Source organism: Seriola dumerili, unplaced genomic scaffold (genome assembly GCF_002260705.1).
Source record: "Seriola dumerili isolate Sdu_G_001 unplaced genomic scaffold, Sdu_1.0 BDQW01001125.1, whole genome shotgun sequence".
Lineage (NCBI taxonomy): Eukaryota > Metazoa > Chordata > Actinopteri > Carangiformes > Carangidae > Seriola > Seriola dumerili.
The window spans coordinates 1,267,469-1,292,468 of NW_019175380.1; the positions used below are offsets into that span (position 1 = coordinate 1,267,469).

At 42.6% G+C, this 25,000-nt stretch overlaps 2 protein-coding genes across 2 annotated transcripts in view; one reads left to right on the forward strand and one right to left on the reverse strand.

Moving 5' to 3' along the window:
* Positions 1–4,631, reverse strand: part of vwa8 (von Willebrand factor A domain containing 8) — a 65,048-nt gene extending 60,417 nt beyond the window's left edge. The window contains exons 1-4 of the mRNA XM_022767321.1: positions 4,460–4,631; positions 3,235–3,312; positions 3,018–3,149; positions 2,121–2,257 (exon numbers count right to left, since the gene is read on the reverse strand). Coding sequence (XP_022623042.1) covers positions 2,121–2,257; positions 3,018–3,149; positions 3,235–3,312; positions 4,460–4,598 — 486 coding nt within the window. The 5' untranslated portion in view covers positions 4,599–4,631. The remainder of the gene's footprint in view (positions 1–2,120; positions 2,258–3,017; positions 3,150–3,234; positions 3,313–4,459) is intronic.
* Positions 4,632–6,051: 1,420 nt separating this feature from the next.
* dgkh (diacylglycerol kinase eta) overlaps positions 6,052–25,000 on the forward strand; it is a 55,883-nt gene continuing 36,934 nt past the window's right edge. Inside the window, exons 1-4 of the mRNA XM_022767285.1 lie at positions 6,052–6,099; positions 7,350–7,514; positions 18,912–19,022; positions 20,652–20,810. Coding sequence (XP_022623006.1) covers positions 6,052–6,099; positions 7,350–7,514; positions 18,912–19,022; positions 20,652–20,810 — 483 coding nt within the window. The remainder of the gene's footprint in view (positions 6,100–7,349; positions 7,515–18,911; positions 19,023–20,651; positions 20,811–25,000) is intronic.

The following is a 25,000-nucleotide window of genomic DNA, read 5'->3' on the forward strand; positions in this document are numbered from 1 at the left end:
GCACACAGCCTGTATTCAGAAACTGAGCCTTAAAACCAGCCGTCAGGACTTCTGGAACTTTGTGATGTCACAACAAAGCAGTCACCAAGCCCCGCCCACCTGGACCCACCATCCAAACCTTGCAGGATTTGGTTTCTCTGAGTGTTTTTACCTGAAATCTGCTTTATTTTTATTGGATCACTCAGAAAACAGTCAGCCAATCAGAAGAGAGGCTCAGAGGAACTTCACTTCCTATAAAATAATAAAACCAGTCAGTAAGCTGAGGTTTCCACACTGCGTGCAGCACTTTTGATTCATCCACTGAGGAAATTTACACATTCATAGAAAACCACCGTCCTCAGTTCCCACTAACCCACTGAGGAGAGTGGAGTGACGCTCTACAGTAACTGAACTCCCAGTTTCCAGCTTCAGTCTAATTATAAGAAGCTCAAACTAATTAGGCGTGAGTTTTTTTCTCTGTTCCAGAAGACCAGCTTTGTGAGTGAAGTGCACGGGATAAATGTGCTGAGAATAAAACAGGAAAAACTTCTCCCTGTTTCCATGGAGTTGATGTTTGAACTGTTATGCAACCGATTTATTTTTTAACACAGATGAAGCCGTGTGCTAATTAGCCGTGGATAATGACATGACTGAGTAAATGTTAATTATCACAGCTTATCCTCATTTGTCACTGCTGGCTCCTGGAAGCCCAGTGACAGGGTTTAATGGTCTTATGAGGATTTTGTTTTTAGTTTTTTCAACATATACATATAATTGTTTTTCTGCACCCATGAGACAGAAAGTTCTCCTCAGAGAAACCAGCCTTGATAATGAGGAACTGCTGGTCTCCATGGTTACCTGACATACAAAGTCAGCAGAGTGTGGGGGTGTACGTTTGCCTAAAGCTTGATCGATCAGAAAGTGGCATGGGAGGGAACAGAGTGGAGTGAATAAGGGGGGGGGGGGTTTAATGGTATTTAATTTAAAATAGAGGAAATGAATAGAGTCTACTCTCCAGGAGTGCTGGAGGTGTCATGATGAAGATGGTACTCTAGTACACATGCTCTGGTCCGCCATACACATCATCATAGAAACTAGAATCACCTCCTCATGGTCGTATCCCTCCTCCACTCAGACTAGTTCCAGGTCTAACCATAGTCAGAGAAAATATTAAACTTTTGTGTGAAATTTTCTCATAAATTGCTGTGACCAACAAAATCTAATCAGTTTGTCCCTGAGTCCAGGTGAACTTTTGAAATTAAACATCTGAAGAAGTTCTCAAGGTGTTACTCAGATTTCCGGATGTACAACTAGAAAACAGTATGTCTGCAGCTCTGACGCCAGCGTGAGGAATAAAAATTAGCAGCCTACATATCCCCTTCTCCCCCAGTCTGTTTATTCTGGGTGACCTGAATCCACGTCCTGCTGACTGGGTCCAGACCGTCCTCATGTTAGGACAGAGGCTCTGCACCAGCGTCGTCTCTGTGGCTGTTTGATAAGGTGGAGGAGAATCACTTGAAACGGGGGCAGCACCATTCCTATATATCAGGAGTTTAAAGGCGTTTCCAGCTCAGTTAACGGATACATGAAGTTCATTTGGTTGGAATTCAGTCGACAAGCAACGCTGTAGACTTTTAAGCAATCACAGTCATGTTGATTTTTTGTCTGTATGTTAATGTTTGTTCTAATGTTCCACGCCATTTGTGATTTCAATATTTCCATAGGTTTTTCATGTAGTGATGGCACATATTAAACATGCACTCAGAGCATCAGCGGAGCAGCTAGCGAGGTCTTTACAGACAGGCTCTTGTCTCCACATGGCTGAGGTCTACCACTATCATCCCTCTCCCAAAACAGTCAGCCGTCCAATCAGTCACACCCGTCATCAGGAAGTGTTTTCAGAGTTTTCTCTCACATTAAAAAACCTCTTCCACTTGTACTCCATCAGCACCAGTACACTTTCCGGGCTAATAGATCAACGGAGGACGTGATATCCACTCTGCACTATCACTATTACAGCTCTGCCTTCAACACAATCACCTCTTCACCTCACTCCTTGAGCGTGGGCCGGGCAGAGTCCCCCTTCCACCTCTACTACCTCTTCACCCCTGAGTAAAACTATAAGCTCTTGGGGGATTTACCTGGTCTATGTAGAAGGCCGTCCCTGAGCGGATCTCTCTCCTCTGCTTGAGGTCCGTCTCTGTGGTGTCTCTGGACAGAGCCACGTACTCCACCTCCCGTTTGGTCAACTCCTGCTCAACGACAAGGAAAGACTCGGCTTCACACAGCGTTTCAGGAGTCCTCTCAAAAGTTAAAGGCCGATGTTGTTTCAATATAAAACCAGTTGTACAATCACATTACATGAACTAAATAAACGATGATGATGTAATTCAGATATCCAGTTGTGATGGCTGTTAATTCATGTTCATACACTGACTGCAGAGTTTTCATCATGTAGCAGCTCAGCTAACTTTGTTACATTCACTCATCTGATGCACCTTTATGAAAAATGATCATTAAGATCATTTGCCAGAAAAACTTTATGAGTCTAATTAATATTAACACATGGAGAAAAAAAAGAAAAAGAATAAGAGTAAGACATTAATAACAAATATTCATTACAAGAAGAGTCTGTACATGTTCTACACATCTAAAGCAAACATCCATGAGGACAGGAATATAAGATACAATATGTATTATTGTATTATGTTATATTATATATTTTAGGTGCAATTTTATTCAATTCTAAATTTTTAATTTCTTGACAACAATTTTACACGCCTTCATACAACTCTGTAACACACTGTGTCCAATGAGCACTGATAAACTACTGAAATCATATTCAATGACGGGGTTTGTAATAGTTTTAAATTAGTTTTCCAAATACTTCACAGTTCTGCCTTGTCTGTGTGTGTGTGTGTGTGTGTGTGTGTGTGTGTGTGTGTGTGTGTGTGTGTGTGTGTGTGTGTGTGTGTGTGGTGTGTGTGGTGTGTGTGTGTGTGTGTATGTGTGGTGTGTGGTTGTGTGTGTGTACTCACAAAGGTACTGCATCGCTATGGATCGTCTCAGGGGTCCTGGAGGACCAATGAGAAACACGTCCTGGCCCAAAAGGTCTTTCTGCATGATCCACCGTAGGTGCTGAGCCACTGTCTGCGGCAGTGAGTCTGAAACTAGAAAAAACAAAATAAAGCTTTAGTAACTTCTGCCTCCGCCTTCCTCTCATTCCACACGTCTCTCAGATAGAAAACTACATACTGTGTTTGACAGGAACGAGTTCTGGGTTCCGGGGTGTTTTGAGTTTGTAGGTGATCTCTCCGATCTTCACTGTGTCACCTGCAAAAAGATTGTGTAACAAATATATGAGGGTCTGACAGACTGTGCCAGTCAAAATCAGGACAGTACATTATCAGATTCTACTGATAACTTCCACACAGGTGACTAATTGACTGCTTGCTGATGAATAGCTCTGGTTTGTGCCTCTCATGTGACAATCATCTTTAGATTTGAGACTTTTGCATTGATCTGTTTGAAAACTCATTAAAGGTGTTTTATCTGCTGTTCTGAATAAGCTTCTAAATCCCTCTATTGTACTCAGCTGCTTCAGTTTCAGGGTCGTGGTAATAAACACGCTGTCTCGCCGTCTCACCATCACTAGTTTTATTAGTTTAAACTTTGCTTTTCCTAGTGTGATGAGTCAAAATGTTGCTGTTAGAAAGGCCAACAACCTTTGTTTACTAAGATGCAACAGTTTCTTAACCAAACAAACATGGCAGCCAAACATATACTTGCTCTTTTTGTATAACACAATTTACAATCATTGTAGTTGTATATAACGATATGTAATAATATTAAGTTGTATGAATAAACTTTGTATACTTTCAGTTCTACACTGAGAAAATTGTCTTTAAACAAAGTGAAAACGTCTTCAAATCAACAGGAAGTGTTGATAAAAAACAACCTACAAAGTTTATTTCTTCTTTCTTTCATTTGCAGTTGTAAATATTGATAATGAGTTTATAACTGGATTGTGTGTCCTGCAGCCCATTTTCCATAAGAGCAGTGGTCAAACAGCCTATTGGATGTGATTGCCTTATGATTTATTCACCTTATCAGAAAATGAATCAAATGTAGCTACCTGTACCATTAGGTTTTTAGTGGCAGTAAAGTGGCTTGACATGGTTGAATGACTGGTTTTAACCTTTCACCCATTAGCTAAAAAACGTGCTGTTCACATTCTCAGTCCAAAGTCACGTCACATGTTAAATCACACACTTGTCAGCTCATTGTGTTCAGCTAGAAATCATCATTTTATCACTTTTCAACCAGTTTCACTGCTGTCCGCAAATGAGAGCTAACTATTTATCAAGCTAGCTGTGTTACCACAAGCAGAGAAGTTCTGTTTCCGGTTGAAAATTAGCTTTAAAATTCGCTCTCTGTCTCTGTTATAGCTGGTTTTAACTGACTGTAACAGGCGGGTTACCTGAGGACGTGTTGAGAAGTTTGACCTCACGGGTTCTCCACATCCAGCCGTCTCTTCCCAGGACACAGCCCAAGATATTCCGCATCCTCCTCGCAGCGACGACCGCCGCGGTGCCGCGACACAAAATCTGACTGTGCATTTTTAAATTATTCTGCTACAACATAAAACATAATATTATATAAAGTCCAGGAGCTTCTTATACATCTATGTCCTGCCCGGCCTCACTCCCATTTCATAACAACTGTCAGCTCATGTTGTCGGAGAGGGAAGATAATAAAAGAGGGAAAAAGTAGTCCGGAACTAAAGTCTTCCGTAGTGGTTTGTATATAAACGTCCCTTTGGTTCCGACTTAGTTTTTACATTAATAACATCGTTTTGTGACTGTAAATATAAAGCGTTGCTTTGCTAAAGTGAATAAAATAGTAAAATAAAGGTTTTGAATGATATTTGATTCTTTATATGTTTGAATTTTAAGCTGTAACCTTTCTGTGTAAGTGGCTTCAAGACTCAGTCAGTTTAGAAATAATATTGAGACACTATTTACACATCATGTTTATCTAACACTTAAAAATGTTACATTACACGCCAGTGTATGTTTGAGTTAGAATAAAATCAACCTAACAAACTCGTAGGTTATATCATGCACCAGAGTAGATGTCTATATTATGATTCATGTTTATATTTTGTATGAATTCAATGGTTCTGTTCTATTATCGTCTCCTTATGACCTCACCCTTCTCTTAATACATCCATTATACTGTAAATATAATTATGACTCTGATCCAAAACACACATTTCATTATTATTATTATCATCATCATCATTATTACTATTATAATTATTATTATTATTATTATTTTCTGTTCCGGTAGAATAGAATAGAATACAATAGAATTTATTTTCAGTGTTGGTCTTGAACACATTTAATAACAATAAATGTTGCTTTAAAAGAACACAATTACAGTCAAACAGCCTAAAAACAAACAACAAACAAACAAAATATAATTATCATAATAAATAAATGTATAAATGAATTAATTAATAAATGTGTGTTGGTCTTTACGTTCAAAGAAAGTGTTTAGTGGCTGAATAAACTCATTAAATCAGATGAGGAGTCATTGGTGAAAATCTATCATCTCATTAATTAGATTTAGAAAGACAGTGGATAAGTCGATGACGTCATTTGAACTCCACTCGCATTCCCAGTAGACCCACTCACGTGCACGCGCGCACACATATAGCTTCCCTCCTCGGGACAAACCGTTGTGGAGCTGCTCTCTCTCTCTCTCTCTCTCTCTCACACTCTCTCTCGCACGCGCGCGCGTTTGAGCGGGTTTGACATTTATCACGTGGAGCGCTGACGGGCTCGGCCCTGGAAGGAGCCGAGCGGAGGGAGACGGAGCGAGCGGGAGGGGGGGGGCAGTGTGGTGGAGGTGTGGTGGTTGTAGTAGTAGTGGAGGGAGGACGAGGCGAATTAAATCCCGTCTTCTCAGCGCGGTGTGAGGGCAGCGAGGCCGGCCGTGAATTCCTCCACCTCTCCCTCATTTCGGTTCTTTTCTCCCCGGAGCGGACACACACACAGGTCCGGGACTATGGAGGACGTCTACCGTTACACCCGCAGCCCTGCCTGGGAGGAACTGGTTAGTAACTACTCAACACGGGAGACTTGTTTTTCTTTTTAATCCGCCTCTCATTTCACTTCGAGTCTGTTCAGTTTCCTCCAAGACAGAAACAGTTGGAGCTTGTATTATTAATATACGGTGTCCTTGTGTCTGCGGAGTTTGAACTGAAGCTCTGTTAGTTTGGAGGTGTTTTCATTCTGTGTTCGTGGAGGGATTTCCTTTATTCGGACGTGATTTGTATCGTGGGCTAAAACCGTTAAAGTGTCACTTTATACCGTGTTAATGTCTTTATAAGAGCTGGTTGTACTGAAAACAACACAAATACTGACGGTGTTACATAAAGTAATGCGATTTCCTCGGTTTAATGGCCAACACACTGCGTGTGGTTGTGTTTATTCTCAGATGAAAAGAGTGACTTCTTATTTTTCTTCTTTTCTTTCCTGTCAATTTCCTTATAAAAATCCAGGTTCTATTTCTTCCTTCTCGCAGAATGGAAATTCATTTTAATTATTTTAAAAATCTAGTCGCACATTTACATCTAGACTAAGATTTACTAATTAAAACTAATTAGGAGCTTGTAAAAAAAAAATGTAATTGTAATATTTTGTTTAAACAAATCCAAAACTTTAGCCTCAGTACAGTTTATTCCTTTATACACATATTTATTTAACAGAGTGAAGAAATACTATAATGAGATTAATGAACATTATTGTTGGTTGTAGCATCATTAGCCAAATATGAGCTGATTTTATTGATTCATTGTGACATTAGTTTTAATGTTAACCACCTGCTCGATAGTTTTAGCACCACTGCAGGTTATTTAAATTAAATGAAGTAGTTTATGGTGATATTAGTTCGTGTGCCGCCGCTCGGCTGCAGTGTTGGTGTGAAGCAGCCGCTAGGGTCTGCCATGCCACGGACATGTCCGCCGGTTGACGGAGTGGATGAGGCGGTCTCTAGCCCGGACTGGCTGTGTAGGCTGGAGCCATAACCGTCAGCCAAGCAGGGGCCGGGGAGAGGAGGTGGGGGGTGGGTTTATACGTCGTGGAGCCCGTCCGCGCTGTACCGCGACATGTTACATCCCCTATGCGTTTACCAGCCCACACACACTCCAGCGAACACAGCCGCGCTCATCACGGAGACACCGAGACATGACGGCGAGGAGAGACGCGTCTCAGCCGCTCGGCAGCTCTCGCCTCCCGGAGAGGAAGGGAGCGGCGGACCGGGCGAAGGCTAACCCCGACTGGTTTTATCCTTCCCCTCGACAGGAGCCGGAGAAAGGGCCGGCGTCCGCGGCGGGGATCCATGCCCATGTGGTGGGCGCTGTCGCCGGCTCCGGTGCTGCAGACGAGTCCTCCGACTCCGAGGCAGAGCAGGAAGGCCCCCAGAAACTGATCCGGAAAGTGTCCACCTCCGGGCAGATCAGGAGCAAGGTAAGACCCCCCCCCCCCCCGACTCTTTGTCTGTCTTTTACTTACATGGATGTCTGGATTTGGATTTCACACTGGTGCCTGGGTGGTTTGTTGATAGGAGAGGGGGGGGTGGGGGTGGGGGGGCTCTTTCAGCTGCATGAACATAAGGCTGGGGTGTCCCTGAGCAAGGCACTGATTGACTGTAGCAGCAGCAGAGCGCTGTGTTTACCTGCTGCTGGGCCATTCAGAGGAGAAGTGTGTTGGCCAGTGGGTTCCTATAGATCCTGATGATGTCCAGTGACAGTAATAACGGTCTTTACCTCTTCACCTCTCACACAGTAAGACCCAGGACTCCTACACACTGACTCCATCTTTATTTGCATTCAGAAACAGACATTTTCTGCAACAGAAAACTTGCTAAAACCTGTTGCTTTGATAAGTTTAAGTGTTTATCTTCAAAGTAGTGCAACCTAATTGCAACTCAATTAGAGCTGCAATGATTAGTCGATTAATCGATTAGTTTATTAACAGAAAAGTAATGTGCAGTTATTGTGATAATCAGTTAACAGTTTATTATTCAGGCAGAAACTCTTCAGTGTCTATGATGTGAAGATTATTTGTAAAACATGCAAATTGAAGCATCTGAGCTCTGAACTATAGTGAATGGTGGTAGCCTATACTATTGCTGTTGTTTATAACTTATAAACTAAATTATTGATTTATCTATTAATCGAGAGAATAATTTGCAGATTAACCAATGATGAATTACTCTAAATTCATTAGATCTATTTTATTTATTGTTACAGATTTTGAATTCATCATTTACACATTATTTATTGCAAATATATATATTTTCTTTAAATTAAATTCTAACGCTCCATCACAATAAATCTATAAATCTATTTTGATTTTAAATAAAAACACAATCTTTATGTAACTCAACTGTATGACATGATGTAAAGTATATACAGTGTATGTGAAGGAGATTTAAATCAGTTTAAATAAATAATAAATCATGTTTTACATAAATAAAATAAATAAAAATGGAGGGTCAAGGATGGGCTGTGTTTGAGGTGCGGGGCGAAGTAAGAGGACGCTGCGCTAATTCTTCCCTCTGACACCTAAGCTCTCTTGGACCACTTATCTTTTACACGGTAAACGAGTGCCATCCTCCCACACCAATGGATCCACTTAATTATTGACTGCTCCACTCCACCCCACCTGCATTATTCAGCATGGGGGGGGGGTATTTAGAGACTGGGGGCAGAGGGGCGGCTGGTCGTACCTTTCTGATGCTAATTCCTGTCAACCAGTGTAGTGCAGTGCTGCCCAGAGGACAGACCCTGCAAGGCTGCAACAATACATTTTCATTTTTTATAGTCATGTTTTTAATAAATTCATTAATAGTTTTGTCAATAAAATGTAAAAACAATAATGATAAATTCATGCATCAGAAGAAAAACAAGCAAACCGTCACGTGTGAGAGGCTGAAACCAGCAGATGTTTGGTCCTTCAACTCCATGAATAATAAATGATGTATAATGAAAGTTCCAGGTTTACAGCTCCATGATGTGGAGCCAGGTTAAAGGCTGATGTCGTATAAGAGGATGAGTGTAAACACAGACGCAGCTGATGTTGGTTGAAATTTCCTGCAGGACCTTTTTTATTGTAAGTTGATTTTTCCACACTGACTCTGGACTCACCTGTGGCCTCTGGAGTCGGAGCGGGAGATTTAAAAGTCAGGTTACCGCGAGTCATGACGATGAACAGTCTGACTGCAGACATGTAGGTAAACTGAAGGGATGCTGCCTTCGTCGGTTGGCAGAGAGCCCAGAGAGATCTAATCTGGTCTGTCCAACTCTGCACGATGCTCTGAAACGACTTCATGCTGCTATCACCACGGCATAAAGCACTCGTACTGTAATTGTATCGGTGTGTTTAGCGTGTTGACACTGTGCGAACAAAGGTCTCAGGGTTGTTGTTGTGTGGGTCAGTGGGTTTTTCTCTCCGAGTGTGTGTGTGTGTGTGTGTGCATGCTGGGAGTTACTAATGGATCATGCAGGCACTGACTCACTGAGTGTTGTTCCACTGGGTTGTTTGCTCATCCCTGGACTGTGTGTGTGTGTGTGTGTGTGTGTGTGTGTGTGTGTGTATGTATGTATACTTGCCCATCACATTGTCTATGTCCATCCCTCTCCGTCCACTATCTCTCTGGTTCTTCGGTTGCTACAGGCAACCACATCTTTCGCCCCTTATTGACCGAGTCCGTGGCGATGCTGCGTGTGAGGCAGCTGGTTTGGTTGAAGGGGGCCACATATGCCACACAGTTTGTCTCGGCTGTGAACTTCTCAGACACGAGCGCTCTCTGTCTCCACTTGGAGAAAATCTAGAGGAACACGTCAGTGGATCAAAGCAGACGAGGAGAGAGGAGGAAATGCCAGCGAGTTTACAGAAATGTCCGAATGAACCACTCATTTATCACAGAGCAGGAGAGATGACATGTTGCTCATCATGAAACTGGGAAACAGAATTAGACAAGCTGGTTTATGAATTTGTAGCTTGTGTAACAACACCTGATAAAACTCTTTAACGATCTTATTTACAAAAAGATTTTGACAGAAGTGAAGTGGAGCTCTGACTCTTCCTCTCACGGCTACAGAAGACCGTGCGACTAACATCAGCTAACTTTTCTCTTTGTCTGCCTGATGTCCACTATTGTTGACGTCCAATTATAAACCCATCATGGCAAATCAACATATTGACGGCTGTGAGTAGTTGTTGTTTTTATTGAATGAGCGGCTGAAGCAGAGATGAGATCCCCGCCTGAGGTCTCTCCTGTCAGCCTGAGAGTAATGGAGGGAACCTGATACGCCATCAGACAGTATGCGCATCAAGTGGTGAATACAGCAACTCGTACTGTTGTAATCAATCAATCAATCAATCAATCAAATTTATTAGTACAGCACTTTTCATACAGGTTTGTGCAGTTCAAAGAGCTTCACAGACTGATGAGATAAAAAGAATGATATATTAATATTAATGATAGAATAAGATACAATAATAAAAGAATAGATAAAATAAAGTGACTAAAATGTATGAAATATTTAATGAAAAGCCAGGCTGAAGTGGTATGTTTTGAGTTTACGTGTAAAAATGTGCATTTCATCCATTAAACTAGTTAATAACAAAGAGCACAAAGATATCTCTCAGAATCAGGACGTCTTTTTCTCGCCTGTTATCTCCACTCTCAGCCCCCTCGTTGTCTTTTCAGGGTGTGCTGTTGCAGCTTATAAACTTGTGACTAATACTGTAGCTGTGTGATTGAAAGCAGAGCTAATGGCATGCTGGATCCTGCTGCTGCTGCTGCTGCACGGACGACGACACTGGGACAGCACTGCGAGTCTGACACCGAACGATCCAGATCAGATAGGTGTTGAGTTAGTCAGATCTGAGGATGAGACGCTGTAGAGAATACTCATCTTCGCTTCATGTCTCCCACGAAGAGGCGACGCACTGTGACTTACATTTATGGGAAGTAAGGCTGACTCCTCTGGATAAATACTCTTGGAATCAGGAGTGGATTGAGTCTTTTGGTGGTTATGCACTTGCTGATTTAATTTACCTTTCTCTTTTTATTGTATTTCCATATGGGAGACGCTCAGAGAAGGAGAAACGAGCCTTCCTCAAAGTGTTGTGGGTTTTGCCCACTCAGATGTCTTGTACTTCCTGTTGAGAAAGCGTGGGCAAACACTCCTCTGGAGGATTGTAACTGAGACTGTACTTAAACAGGAAATTTGCCACTTGCTTTTTGCATTTGAAAAGTTGTTTTTCATGTTGGGGGACGTGATGATGAGAGGCTGTAAAAGAACACGAGTCTCTGAATAAGAGAAAGTCGACTTGTAGATGTCGCAGCGGTCGGTTTCTCTCTGGCAGGAATCGTAGCTGCAGCGTAGAAACAATGTAAAGTTGAGTCCTCGTCTGTCCAGAGCTGTAGCTGAAGCTAATTGAGGTAATTGTGTGTAAATTGCCGGCCTCAACAACATCACTTAACATGGCCCTGCACCCACTTGACACATGTATAACTACCCATATGTGGTCCGGTTGCACAATGGAGATCACAGACAGAGGAATTACCCCTTCCCAACTGCTGGATTGTAATTTTCCCATCACCGTGGGGAAATTTTAGCATGTGGTGGGAGTCAGAGGAGGAAGGGTGCAGAGTTACAATTACACCCAACAGAGAGGACAATATGCCAGCAGGAGAGTGGTGGAGGTGGAGATTCAGCACTGGTCTCTAAAAGGACTGGATTGTTCTGGCTCCACAGACGCTCCAGTCTTACTCAGGAATGACGAACGAGTTGCTGATGGAGGTGTAACTGCGTGGAATGATTCCTGAGACAGTGGGCTTCTCTCAACACTGTGGACACAGACGTAAGCAGTCTGTATGGAGCAGTTTGTCTCATCAGTCCTGAGGTGAAGTTGTCAGACGGGGGATGGGTTTTTCTCGTGGCTAGCTACTGTACTATAAATGTATGCAAGTGTTTGTATGTGCAGCAGGTACAAGGACGTGTATGTGTATATGTGTGAATAGGAAGTTGCAATAATGGAGGTAACAGGCAACAGGGAGGTCTGGTTCCTCCACAACAGGCTGGTTGTCCTCCTATAGTCAGTGTCTTTAAAGCTCCTCCAGTGTAAAGGTGTGTGTCCATGTGTAGTGTGATTATAGATCAGCTCTAGCTTCTATATTAATACTGTGAAAGTATCAAAGCCTCAGTCCACAGAGAAATGCACACAGCCTGTATTCAGAAACTGAGCCTTAAAACCAGCCGTCAGGACTTCTGGAACTTTGTGATGTCACAACAAAGCAGTCACCAAGCCCCGCCCACCTGGACCCACCATCCAAACCTTGCAGGATTTGGTTTCTCTGAGTGTTTTTACCTGAAATCTGCTTTATTTTTATTGGATCAGTCAGAAAACAGTCAGCCAATCAGAAGAGAGGCTCAGAGCCTCCTCTCTTCTGATTGGCTCACCGACCTGTTGTTACTAGAGCTCCAGAGAGAAGCCTGAGAGAGGAGATGTAAAACTACACTGAGATGGTTTTTATATCTTCTGATGGATCAACACTTCAAATAAAACTACTAATAAAACTAATAAAACTAGGAGCTAATAATATTCATGAGCTGTGACGATTAGTTGATTAATCACATAGTCGATTCACAGAAAAATAGTTTGAAACTTTTCTGATAATTGATTCTTTTTTTTCACTTCAGTCTGAATATCTTTGGGTTGTTGATACTATAACTACAGTTTTACTAATATGAGGAATATAAAATCACTGATATTTAAATGATACTTTCATTTGATTTAAAGAATCTCGATGTATGTGGTGGAGTCCAAAACTCACAATCCTAATATTTAGGACAAAGTTAGGAGCCCTGTTATTTAAAATAAATCTTTAACCTTTGCTCTTTGCAGTAAAACAGTTATAAAACAATTAAACTAACCAGAGCAGGAGGTGGAGAGTGGAGCATTTTTATCAGATTAATTAGATAGAAACCTCGGAGAGGCCCAGAGGGGACTGCTAATTGGTTTAGGACACAGAGCTGCAGAGATTAAGGTAAGAGAGAGAGGCTAAACCATTAGTGTGGAGGAGTCTGCAGTCCTGCAGTTAGCTGCAGCTTCAGTTCATACACGGTCCGGTTCTGGCTGAACTGACTGTTTGACTGACTGTTGGTCTGGGTATCGTCAAAGACAGGACCCAGGTCTGCTCACAGCTGCTGGACTCGTTCTGAATCTCCTGTGCCTTTGTCCATTGTATAAGCGTGTGTGTGTGTGTGTGTGTGTGTGTGTGTCTGTGTCTGTGTGTGTCTGTGTCTGTGTGTGTCTGTGTCTGTGTGTGTCTGTGTCTGTGTGTGTCTGTGTCTGTGTGTGTCTGTGTCTGTGTGTGTCTGTGTCTGTGTGTGTCTGTGTCTGTGTGTGTCTGTGTCTGTGTGTGTCTGTGTCTGTGTGTGTCTGTGTCTGTGTGTGTCTGTGTCTGTGTGTGTCTGTGTCTGTGTGTGTCTGTGTCTGTGTGTGTCTGTGTCTGTGTGTGTCTGTGTCTGTGTGTGTCTGTGTCTGTGTGTGTCTGTGTCTGTGTGTGTCTGTGTCTGTGTGTGTCTGTGTCTGTGTGTGTCTGTGTCTGTGTGTGTCTGTGTCTGTGTGTGTCTGTGTCTGTGTGTGTCTGTGTCTGTGTGTGTCTGTGTCTGTGTGTGTCTGTGTCTGTGTGTGTCTGTGTCTGTGTGTGTCTGTGTCTGTGTGTGTCTGTGTCTGTGTGTGTCTGTGTCTGTGTGTGTCTGTGTCTGTGTGTGTCTGTGTCTGTGTGTGTCTGTGTCTGTGTGTGTCTGTGTCTGTGTGTGTCTGTGTCTGTGTGTGTCTGTGTCTGTGTGTGTCTGTGTCTGTGTGTGTCTGTGTCTGTGTGTGTCTGTGTCTGTGTGTGTCTGTGTCTGTGTGTGTCTGTGTCTGTGTGTGTCTGTGTCTGTGTGTGTCTGTGTCTGTGTGTGTCTGTGTCTGTGTGTGTCTGTGTCTGTGTGTGTCTGTGTCTGTGTGTGTCTGTGTCTGTGTGTGTCTGTGTCTGTGTGTGTCTGTGTCTGTGTGTGTCTGTGTCTGTGTGTGTCTGTGTCTGTGTGTGTCTGTGTCTGTGTGTGTCTGTGTCTGTGTGTGTCTGTGTCTGTGTCTGTGTGTGTGTGTGTGTGTGTGTGTGTGTGTACGTGGTGCTCAGGTTACTCATTCCTTCTCTGGCACAGGACTCGCTCAGTGTGTCTCACAATTTAGCAGAAGAGAGGAGCAGCAGCGCACAGAGGCGAAGCACAGCGACTATTTATAGATCACTTCTGGCCTACTTGGCAACAGGAAGGAGATGAAGACAAGGAAAGGAACTATGGAGGCCAAGGAGGGACAAAATAGAAAATAGAACATCCAACTAGAGCAAAGTCACTTCTGCTCTTCTGGCTGGTCAGAAAAAGACAAACTAAAGTTCCACTTTTGTTGAGAGTCTGAAAGTTTGTCTTCAGACAAAAACTCTGGGTAATGAATGTTTCTCCGCCTCAAGGTGCAGCAGCTCTCATCAGTGCTGGGAATGATTAATCTGCAGGTTATTTCCTTCATTAATCGATTAATCGTTTCATCTGTAAAACATTGTTGGGAACACCTCCCTAACACTGGATCCAGATGTTCCTCTGAGACTCTGCTCCGTGTGGACAGGATGCATCATTTCTCCTGTTGGTCTCAGGAAGTGGAACCTGACGCGGTCTGTAGGTCGGACTCTGCTCATCACAGGTGTACAGAGTGACCGTGGAACTTCCTGTCCATTCTCCTCTGACCTCTGACCTCTCTCATCAATACAGAGCTGTTGCTCACTGGATGCTTTTTGTTGTTGCTCCATTCTGAGTAAAAACTCGAGAGACTGATGTGAGTGGAAATTTGCAGAAATACTGAACCCAGCGTCTGACACCAGCGACCACGTCACGCTCAGAGTCACATTTTCCCTCGTTCTGATGTTTGATGTGGAGTTAAAGCTCCATATTTTCTTCTTCCTCTGTTTTATTTTAGTGTTGATCCATAAGAAGATATATTTGTGGCTTTAAGAACCAAAATCATCTCAGTGTAGTTTTATTTCTGAGTGATCCAATAAAGATATAGCACATTTCAGGTAAAACACCAAATCCTGCAAGGTTTGAATGGTGGGTCCAGGTGGGCGGGGCTTGGGGATTGTTTTTTTTTTTGTTTGTACAGTAATTCAGGTAATACAACAGCACATAAAAGCAGAATTTAACTTCAGTACAACAGGTGAACATAAGAGGAATAAAAATATGAAAAGATAAATTCCTCTTTAAAAGAAAAAAAAAGTCAGAGGTAACAGAGAAAAAGTTTTTCATAATTTTCCAAAAGCTTCTCAGTGTTTTTGTTGTTTAATGAACCGAGTGATTTGAGTGAATTCAGTTCCAGGAGAAAAGAAGAATTTGTTGATTTGGCAGATTTCTGTTCGTGGATGAAGAATTTTACACTTAAAATGATGAAGTTCAGCAGATATTCAAGAGCGCCATCATTTGGACTATCATAGAGACAAATGATATGTTTAAAGTTGAAGGAGTAGAAAGAGTTAGCTTAGAATTAGTTAGATCTATCAGTCTCCATTGTGACATCACAAAGTTCCAGAAGTCCTGACGGCTGGTTTTAAGGCTCAGTTTCTGAATACAGGCTGTGTGCATTTCTCTGTGGACTGAGGCTTTGATACTTTCACAGTATTAATATAGAAGCTAGAGCTGATCTATAATCACACTACACATGGACACAGACCTTTACACTGGAGGAGCTTTAAGTGAAGCTCCTGACCTGGATCTGCAGGAGGTGATGCTTTGCACTGCTGCTGCGTGATTGGACTGCGTGAGTGAGAAGGTGTTCCTAATAAAGTGCTCAGTGAGTGTGTGTGTTTGGCCGTGCCAACACTAGTGCAGCTCACAGTTAGCAGCCCTGTGTGTTTGTCTCGGTCAGTCATGAGATGCTCATTAAGCCTCTCAGTCGACCTCCCCACTTCTGGTTGGATTAACTGTCCAATCAGCTGATTGTACGGCCCGCAACATGTGTGCACGCCCACGTGAGTGTGCATGTGTTTGCATGTCAGCGGTGGTGTTGCGAAGGAAGAACCGTCGACGCCACTCTGTGCCTTTAGTTTCTTCACAACATCAGCTCAGTTGGGATGAAAACGAGCCGCTGGGCTCTGAATGAGGAGATGACTTCATCCACCGCCGCTGTCTCAGTCCCACTGTGATTGCAGTTGCAGGCGAAGCAGCTGAGGCCTTATAGGGTAGTCGGCATTGAGGTATTTCACCTTAATCCGTGGCAGGAATGTGGTCTTCATGCCGTACCTACGGAAAGGGAAGCAGGGAATTAACGTAGGTAGACAGCTGCTTGAGAAAATTCACAATGTGCCCACTTCCTGTTTGTTTGTTTTTTTACCACTCAGTCACCGTGTCTGTCCAGACTGACGACGAGGACTGGGACTGAAGTGAAGCTGACCTCGTCCTTGAGGAAGGGCCCCCTCAGATTCTGTCAAGGACCCTCTGTTGTCTCCACTTCTTTTCACTTTGTCACATCAAGTTGAGTTTAGTCCGACTGTCAGTTACAGACCACAGGAAGCTTTTTAAAGGCTCAGAAGTGGGAAGTGCAGGATCCAGTGCAAGGATCCACTCGGCCTCTGCTGCTTTGATTTTGAATTCTCAAACTTCATGAAAATGCAACAACATCAGTGTGGTGCTTGTCTTAACGATCACTCCACCTTAATTACAAACCACGTTTTCTCACGTAGCCTCAGTGGTATTTAGCCGTGCAGCTACTTTCTCCTAGAGAGAAAAACTAACTCAGCGGAACTACTTTCCTTTCAAATATCCCCTTTTCATGATCCATCAGTCTGTAGAGTATCGTCTCCCCGGAGCTCAAACTGCCGTCTTCATGTCCCTTCATCCAAACGTCCAGAGATACTCACTGTACTGTGATGTATGATGACGAAAAGGAACAAAACACCTTACGTTTTCTACTTAATGACACACTTAGGATAAAAGTTAAGTAATTTACAGCAGTGAAAGAGATTTTACAGCAGTTTCCATTGAGACTGTTGGTTTGCTGCCATCAGCACCTGTGATACCGTGAACTACGGTCGCTAAGGGCTTTTGTGCCACAAACATTTGAAGGAAACATTAAAGAGAAGACTTAAGGTGTTTTGTGCAGCAGTTTTTATTCTAAGGAAACCTTAGCTCAGACTTTAAGGAAAATCTTAACTTAAGGTGTTTTGTGCAGCTGGCCCTTCATCCTCATGTTTGAGAAGCCGGAACCAGAAAACTCTTGTTTGTTTGTTTTTGCTTGATACACGACTGAAACTTATTGTTCGATCATCATTATAGTTCATTTTCTGTCGATCAACTCATCAATTAATTGGCAGGTGGTGTCAGTTGTATACAGACACTGTTTCTGGAATATCGTTGCTGTTGTTGTGACTGGAGTTGTTCAGTGTTCTGGTGCCACAGTGTGATGGTAACATTCACCTGTGTTGTACTGACACAAGGTGAAGGTTCATTAGTTTATTAAGAAAATATGTGTTAGTAGTTTGAGTGAACTGTCCCTTTAAGAATCACTCGCTCAGTGAAGCAGCAATAGTCAAACAACAAATTCATCTCTTTTCATGACTTGTAATAATCTGTGTGTGTGTGTGTGTGTGTGTGTGTGTGTGTGTGTGTGTGTGTGTGTGTGTGTGTCCTGTATTCTGCTGCAGTGTTTTCTGTGTTTAAGTTGACACAGCTGGTGGGCAGGATGTCAGCTTCAGGCCTCTGTGTCTGTTTGTAATTCTCCCCTTGGAGAGCAGCCTTCCTTTGCTATAAATAGCCTCAATGTGTGTGTGTGTGTGTGTGTGTGTGTGTGTGTGTGCCCCACCTCTCCTCTTGTGTGCCCAGAGAGATTGATGTTCCCCCCCACACAGCATTTCCATCTGTGTGTGTGTGTGTGTGTTTTATCTTTTCCATGTCCACTGTTCCATGTCTCGCTGTATTTGCTCTGTATTTTCTGTGTGTGTGTGTGTGTGTGTGTGTGTGTGTGTGTGTGTACGCAAGATGATGGTGGTCTTAATGGTGATGAGTGTGTTGCACATGGAGCGATGTTCGGACTCGGTGTTACACACACACACACACACACAGGTTGTATCAGAGACAGGAAGTCCTCGTCTTCCCATCATTCTTTAAGCTTATTTAAACTCCTCCTCCTCACACTGTCTTGCTTGTTTGTGATTCGTCCTCTGTGTCTGTGGGATGCCATCCTTTCTTTTTTCTTTCTTTCTCTCTCTCCTTCTACGTCCATCACTCTTTTCTCTCTGAGGACAAGGTTGAGTGTGAGTGATGTGTGTTTACAGCTCTGCAGAGTGTGTGTGTGTAATGGCTTCCCTTTCTTCTTCACTTATTGGCCTATTCCTTGTCTCCCATGCATAAAATTGTTGCCCAGATTCACACACACATAAACAGTACACACTTTTTTTTATCTCGACAGTTTCCTGTAGATAAATACAAGATGGTGCCAGATGTGTGTGTGTGTGTGTGTGTGTGTGTGTGTGTGTGTGTGTGTGTGTGTGTGTGTGTGTGTGTGTGTTTGATTGAAGCATTGTGTAAATTTCTGATGGAACTGTTCTCTGATAAGACGCCTCATAAAACTATTATTCATCACGGTCATTGTGTTTTCTCTAAAGGAAATCTTAACTCAGGCCTTAAGGGAAATATTAACTTAAGGTGTTTTGTGTGACTCAGACTTTATCTCGAGCTTTGTGTAATTTTCTGATGGACCCTTTCTCTGATATGACACCTGCAAAATCTGTTATTCATCATGTTTATTGCTTATTTGCAGACGAGTATAAAGGAGGGACTGCTGCTGAAACAGACCAGCTCCTTCCAGAGGTGGAAGAAGCGCTACTTCAAGCTGAGAGGCCGAACTCTCTACTACGCCAAAGATGCCAAGGTAGGCTCACCTCAGCTCAGCTCAGGTGAGCAGGTTTGCTGCTCTCAGGTCTCCTGCTGTCAGTGTTGATGTGTAATCTCTTTTCTCTGATCCCACGATTCACTTGTTTTAGTGTCTGGAATCAAAACTTTAAAAGGTTCAGAGACGAGGAAGAGGTTTACACATACTCTGAGCCTGCAGCCAGTTAGCTTAGCTTAGCATAAAGACTGGAAATGGGGGGAAACTATGCTAAGCTAAGCTAACGGGCTGCAGCTTAATATTTCCTCGTATTGAATATGATCCATCTTCTGCACAGTAACTTCCTCTTACACTGATACCGATCGTTTCCTGGTCACATTCTTTATTTCCCTTCCCTAATCACATTAATTGATCGGTACCACTTCACAATAATTATTTACCATCATCTTAACTAGGGATGCCGCGATCACATTTTTTGCCGCCGATGCCGACCATTAATGAGTGAGATCAATACTGATCATGAATGTCATGATTGCAGATGTTGTACGTTCAGTCTCACTCACTTTGTAAAAGTTCCACACGGCCGACATGTTGTTCTGACACCAGAGTATGAGCCACAGCTGATCGGTTTGAAGGTGATCGGTGACTAGAAGCATCAATCAGTCCCTCCAGAAAATCGCAATAATTAAAGCAGATTCAACCAATCCCTGTGAATTCGGAGCGACCTTTGACCAATCATCATAGTTTCCCGCCAGTTGAACCAATCACACCGGTCCCTGCACAGAAAGTCACGAACGTGTCACGTTCACCAACAGACATCACTGTTAAAGACGTGAAGACGTTCACAGATGTTTTACATGAAAGGGTTAAATAGTTCTGCAGCGCTGCATCATTGTGGAGGAACCACAGGTGTAAAGCTGCTGGAGCCTCCGCAGCGACGCTCCACTACGTTTATTCTCCAGAGGAAATAAAATATCTGCAGTCACATGATCACGTGGATGTTTGTCTGCATTGTAAGAGCTGGAAGATCCGATCACTGAGAGTCTGTCATGGAGAGAGCTGATAAAAACACATGGTCAGGGTATTGATTGATTTCCAAACATCAATCACATATCAAGTAACACTCAAGAAAATATTCCACCTTAAAAGATGGCAGCAGCTTTACTCTCACTGATACAAGTTGCCTTCGATTTTTAATGAATTATTGTTATTATATGATTATTATTTTAATAAAGTTAGCGACAATTTTTGCAATTTTTATTTCACTTTTGTTGCAAAAAAAACATTTAAAAACATTTAAAAACAAAGCAACTTTCATCGCAATTCTAAGAAAAGCTGCTGAGAAATCAGATATTTTAGCTGCAACTATCCTGAAAGAAAGCTGTGAACTCCTGGAGGGACTGATTGATTCTCATCTACTGATCACGTGTTTCTAATGAAATCAGCCGATCGATCGGGGCATCCCTAATCACATTGTTTTACTTTCACTAAATCTTTGCTCTTAACTTCTGAACTCTCTCCCCCCTTTGCCTCTGATCTAACCTCCCTGGTCTGGAACATGTGTGTGTGTTGTTGCCTGTGTGTGTGTGTGTGTGTGTGTGTGTGTGTGTGTGTGTGTGTGTGTGTGTGTGTGTGTGTGTGCGTGTGTGTGCGTTTGCGTGTGCGCACTAGTCCGGCAGTGCTCTGGCACGCTGGCAGGAGCGGGCGCTGCGCAGGGTGTCCAGGAGTCGCGTGTGCTGGCGGGTTCTGTCCGTGTGCTGGACGGGCGCACGCCGCTCCCCCCCCCCTCTGGGCGCCAGCGGATCTGAGGAAGGCCTAGTGAGAATCCGGGTCAGCACAGCACTGCCAGGGGCCACGGGCCAAACCAGAACCACAGCTTTAACACATCACCTGTCTCACCTGTAGACCACAGAGCTGCGTTCATGTCACATGGGGACGGGTTGGGACAGCGTCGTGTATTTCACAGACTGATTTAAACATGGCGTCCGACCTTTAAAGACCATGTGACCTGAACGCTCTGTGTATAATATGGATATAAGTTTGTCACTGGACGACCATGCAGGGAGATGAACAGGTGACAGAAACACTTCCTGGTTGATTTGGTCGTGTCTCTGTGAACTCTCTCCGTCATGGTCAGACAGTGATGTTAGTCTGTAGATAAGTTCCTGTTCTCCTACGTGTCCATCAACTCTGCTGTCGCCACGGTAACCTGGCTGGCTGTGCTGCCTGAACAAGCCTGACCTCCTCATTGATCCACCAGGAAGGCTGCATCTTAGCTCCTCTCCTCTCTCCTTGTTTCCTCATCTCCTCCTCTCCTCTTTCCTTGTTTCCTCATCTCATCCTCTCCTCCTCTCCTTGTTTCCTCTCCTCTACTCTCTCCTCTCCTTGTCTCCTCTCCCTCCTGATTGTACATAAGTCAGTAAAACAACATAAGATAAAATGACAGCTAGGAAAGAAGGAGGCGTTGAAGGAGGCAGGAAAGGAGGCTCGTTGAGGTCGCTGAGATGCAGCCGCTGAGATCTATGGGTAACAGAGTCTGGACGCTCGTCTCTGTCCACCATCCACTGTCAGCCTCCATTACAGCTTCCCTCAAGACAGCTGTGTGTGTGTGTGTGTGTGTGTGTGTGTGTGTGTGTGTGTGTGTGTGTGTGTGTGTGTGCTAGGTAGAGAGAGAGAGAGAGAGATTGTGTCAATAGAACTGAAAGTAATCACACACATGCAGCACACACACGTGATGCAGTGGTATAGCAGCCAAGAGTGCTGGGGTGGGGGGGTCATGTTTGTGTTGGCATGCCATGCATTCTTACACACACACACACACACACACACACACACACACACACACACACACACACACACACACACACACACAGAGTAAGCGTTGGCTGGTGTCCCTCTACAGCCATGCCTGGAGAGAGTGTCGTTAACTGGGCATTCCCTCCGACAGCTGCAGCAGCTCGCACACACACACACACACACACACACACACACACACACACACACACACACACACACACACACACACTCACTCGGAGGGCATTCCTTTGACAGCATCAGTGTTTGGCCTGTGGCTCAGTGGAGCTCAGCTGTGTGTGTGACGCGTCGTGTTGCCGTCTACAGACTCTCCTCTGTCTGACACACAGAAACCAACGGAGCTCATTCACATCCACTGTCACGTCCTTCATCAAGGCAAAGAGGCAAAACACTGGGGGGGGGGCAGTGTAGGTGCAGAGTGGTGTCCACTGTAATACACGTCAAATATTCATTGTTTTTCAGCCAATGAAAATGCACCAGTAACTGAAAAAATATTATATTGTGTGTTATTTTCAATATAAGAAAAATGCAGGATGGTATCAACATTTAATGTCCATCCCACTGGACAATAAATCAAACTGCTAAAAGGTAAATTTGTGAAAATCAAAGTGAAAAGAATAAAAACTATTTCTCAAACTTCTTTAATTAAATGTCAGAGAGCAGCAGAAGTTAAGAAAGTAGAGAGATGGAGAGAGCGCCTGTTTTCTGTCTGACAACCATCATTTAATAAAAAAATAAATAATAATAATAATAATAATAATAATAATTTTAGTACTTCTATAATTTTAATTTGAACTTTTGATCAGATGTTTTCTTTTATTTATCAGGCTGCAAATAAACAACAACAATAAATCTGACTTTGATTTTATTTACAGTCACTAAATTAAAGATTTTAAGATTTATCACAAATAAAATGATGTTAAAAAAAGGAAACTGTTTTTGTTCTTGGAGAAAACACGTCATTGGACGACCTGTTCAGAGATAATATCATTTCTGATTGGTTACATGGGAACAGTCACTTGTGAAAACTTAATTTTACACTTTCTCTTAAGTTGGTACTTTACTTCTTTAGTGTCATTATTAGTAGTTTTATTAATTTATTTACTCAGTTGGATCCCCATTAACCACTGTGTTGTAACAATGGCTTCTCTTCCTTCCTGGGGTCGCCTTCATTTCATAAACAATCCCTCAGTGACAACATATACTAGTGGTAGAAGATATTAGTAGTTAAATATGGGCCCAAGTCTAGAATAACATGGACAGGAGGCTGATGATAGAATTATTATTTTATTTATTTTACAATAGTGGACATATGCAGTGTGAAAAATAAGAATATATTTAACACTAGATGGTTAAAAGGACCCAATGATTGTCGTGAACATGATAAAAATATATTAAGATCATTAAGAGACGTAGATGAGGAAGAAAAATCTGTTTTAATGTAAGAGAATGAGAAGAATCAGGTCTGAGGGGATTAATGACAGTGGTTTTGTACGAAGGGAGTTTTTTCCCTCGTCCCCGTCATTAAAAATAACCCTCCACCATGTGGTCGGCCAAGTGGTAGATTTGTTTAACCACCACATGAAGCCCTCCGTGACATGCGTGGGTCAGAACCTCAGCACAAGCTGAGAGGAATAAACATCTGCTGTTTCCCTTAGTCCTGCTGAAGCCTGCAGTTCCACGAGCGTCCACCGACCTCGCCCACTCCGACTCACAGCCAGTCATCACCATGACAACATGGACGCATCATGAAACAATCACACCCTCGACACAGACGTGCAAAAGGCCCCCACCTGTCCTACAGAAGAGCCAGACCCCCAACCTTAAAGAGACGAAAACAATGTGATGTTTTTGGTCGTTTTGGGTCTCCATAGTAGTTTTTGTCTCTTTGTGGTAGTTTTTGTTTCTTTGTAGTAGTTTTTGTCTCTTTGTAGTAGTTTTTGTCTCTTTGTAGTAGTTTTTGTCTCTTTGTAGTAGTTTTTGTCTCTTTGTAGTAATTTTTGTTTCTTTGTGGTAGTTTTTGTCTCTTTGTGGTAGGTTTGCATCTCTTTGTAGTAGTTTTTGTCTCTTTGTAGTAATTTTTGTTTCTTTGTGGTAGTTTTTGTCTCTTTGTGGTAGGTTTGCATCTCTTTGTAGTAGTTTTTGTCTCTTTGTAGTAATTTTTGTTTCTTTGTGGTAGTTTTTGTCTCTTTGTGGTAGGTTTGCATCTCTTTGTAGTAGTTTTTGTCTCTTTGTAGTAATTTTTGTTTCTTTGTGGTAGTTTTTGTCTCTTTGTGGTAGGTTTGCATCTCTTTGTAGTAGTTTTTGTCTCTTTGTAGTAATTTTTGTTTCTTTGTGGTAGTTTTTGTCTCTTTGTGGTAGGTTTGCATCTCTTTGTAGTAGTTTTTGTCTCTTTGTAGTAATTTTTGTTTCTTTGTGGTAGTTTTTGTCTCTTTGTGGTAGGTTTGCATCTCTTTGTAGTAGTTTTTGTCTCTTTGTAGTAATTTTTGTTTCTTTGTGGTAGTTTTTGTCTCTTTGTGGTAGGTTTGCATCTCTTTGTAGTAGTTTTTGTCTCTTTGTAGTAATTTTTGTTTCTTTGTGGTAGTTTTTGTCTCTTTGTGGTAGGTTTGCATCTCTTTGTAGTAGTTTTTGTCTCTTTGTAGTAATTTTTGTTTCTTTGTGGTAGTTTTTGTCTCTTTGTGGTAGGTTTGCATCTCTTTGTAGTAGTTTTTGTCTCTTTGTAGTAATTTTTGTTTCTTTGTGGTAGTTTTTGTCTCTTTGTGGTAGGTTTGCATCTCTTTGTAGTAGTTTTTGTCTCTTTGTAGTAATTTTTGTTTCTTTGTGGTAGTTTTTGTCTCTTTGTGGTAGGTTTGCATCTCTTTGTAGTAGTTTTTGTCTCTTTGTAGTAATTTTTGTTTCTTTGTGGTAGTTTTTGTCTCTTTGTGGTAGTTTTGCATCTCTTTGTAGTAGTTTTTGTCTCTTTGTGGTAGTTTTTGTCCCTTTGTAATAGTTTTTGTCTCTTTATAGTCATGTTACTTCTCTTTGTAGTAGTTTTTGTCTCTTTGCAGTTGCTTATCTGACCTTCCAACAGCAGCAGTAACAGTGGCTCCACTCAGAGGCCCGGCTCTCCTCAGTCGTTGGGCCTGTGCCCAGTCGACCCGCTCAGTGATCCATCATGCTTGAGAAACATTTAGACAAAGTCCTGCTTGTTATCTGAAGCTTGTAGC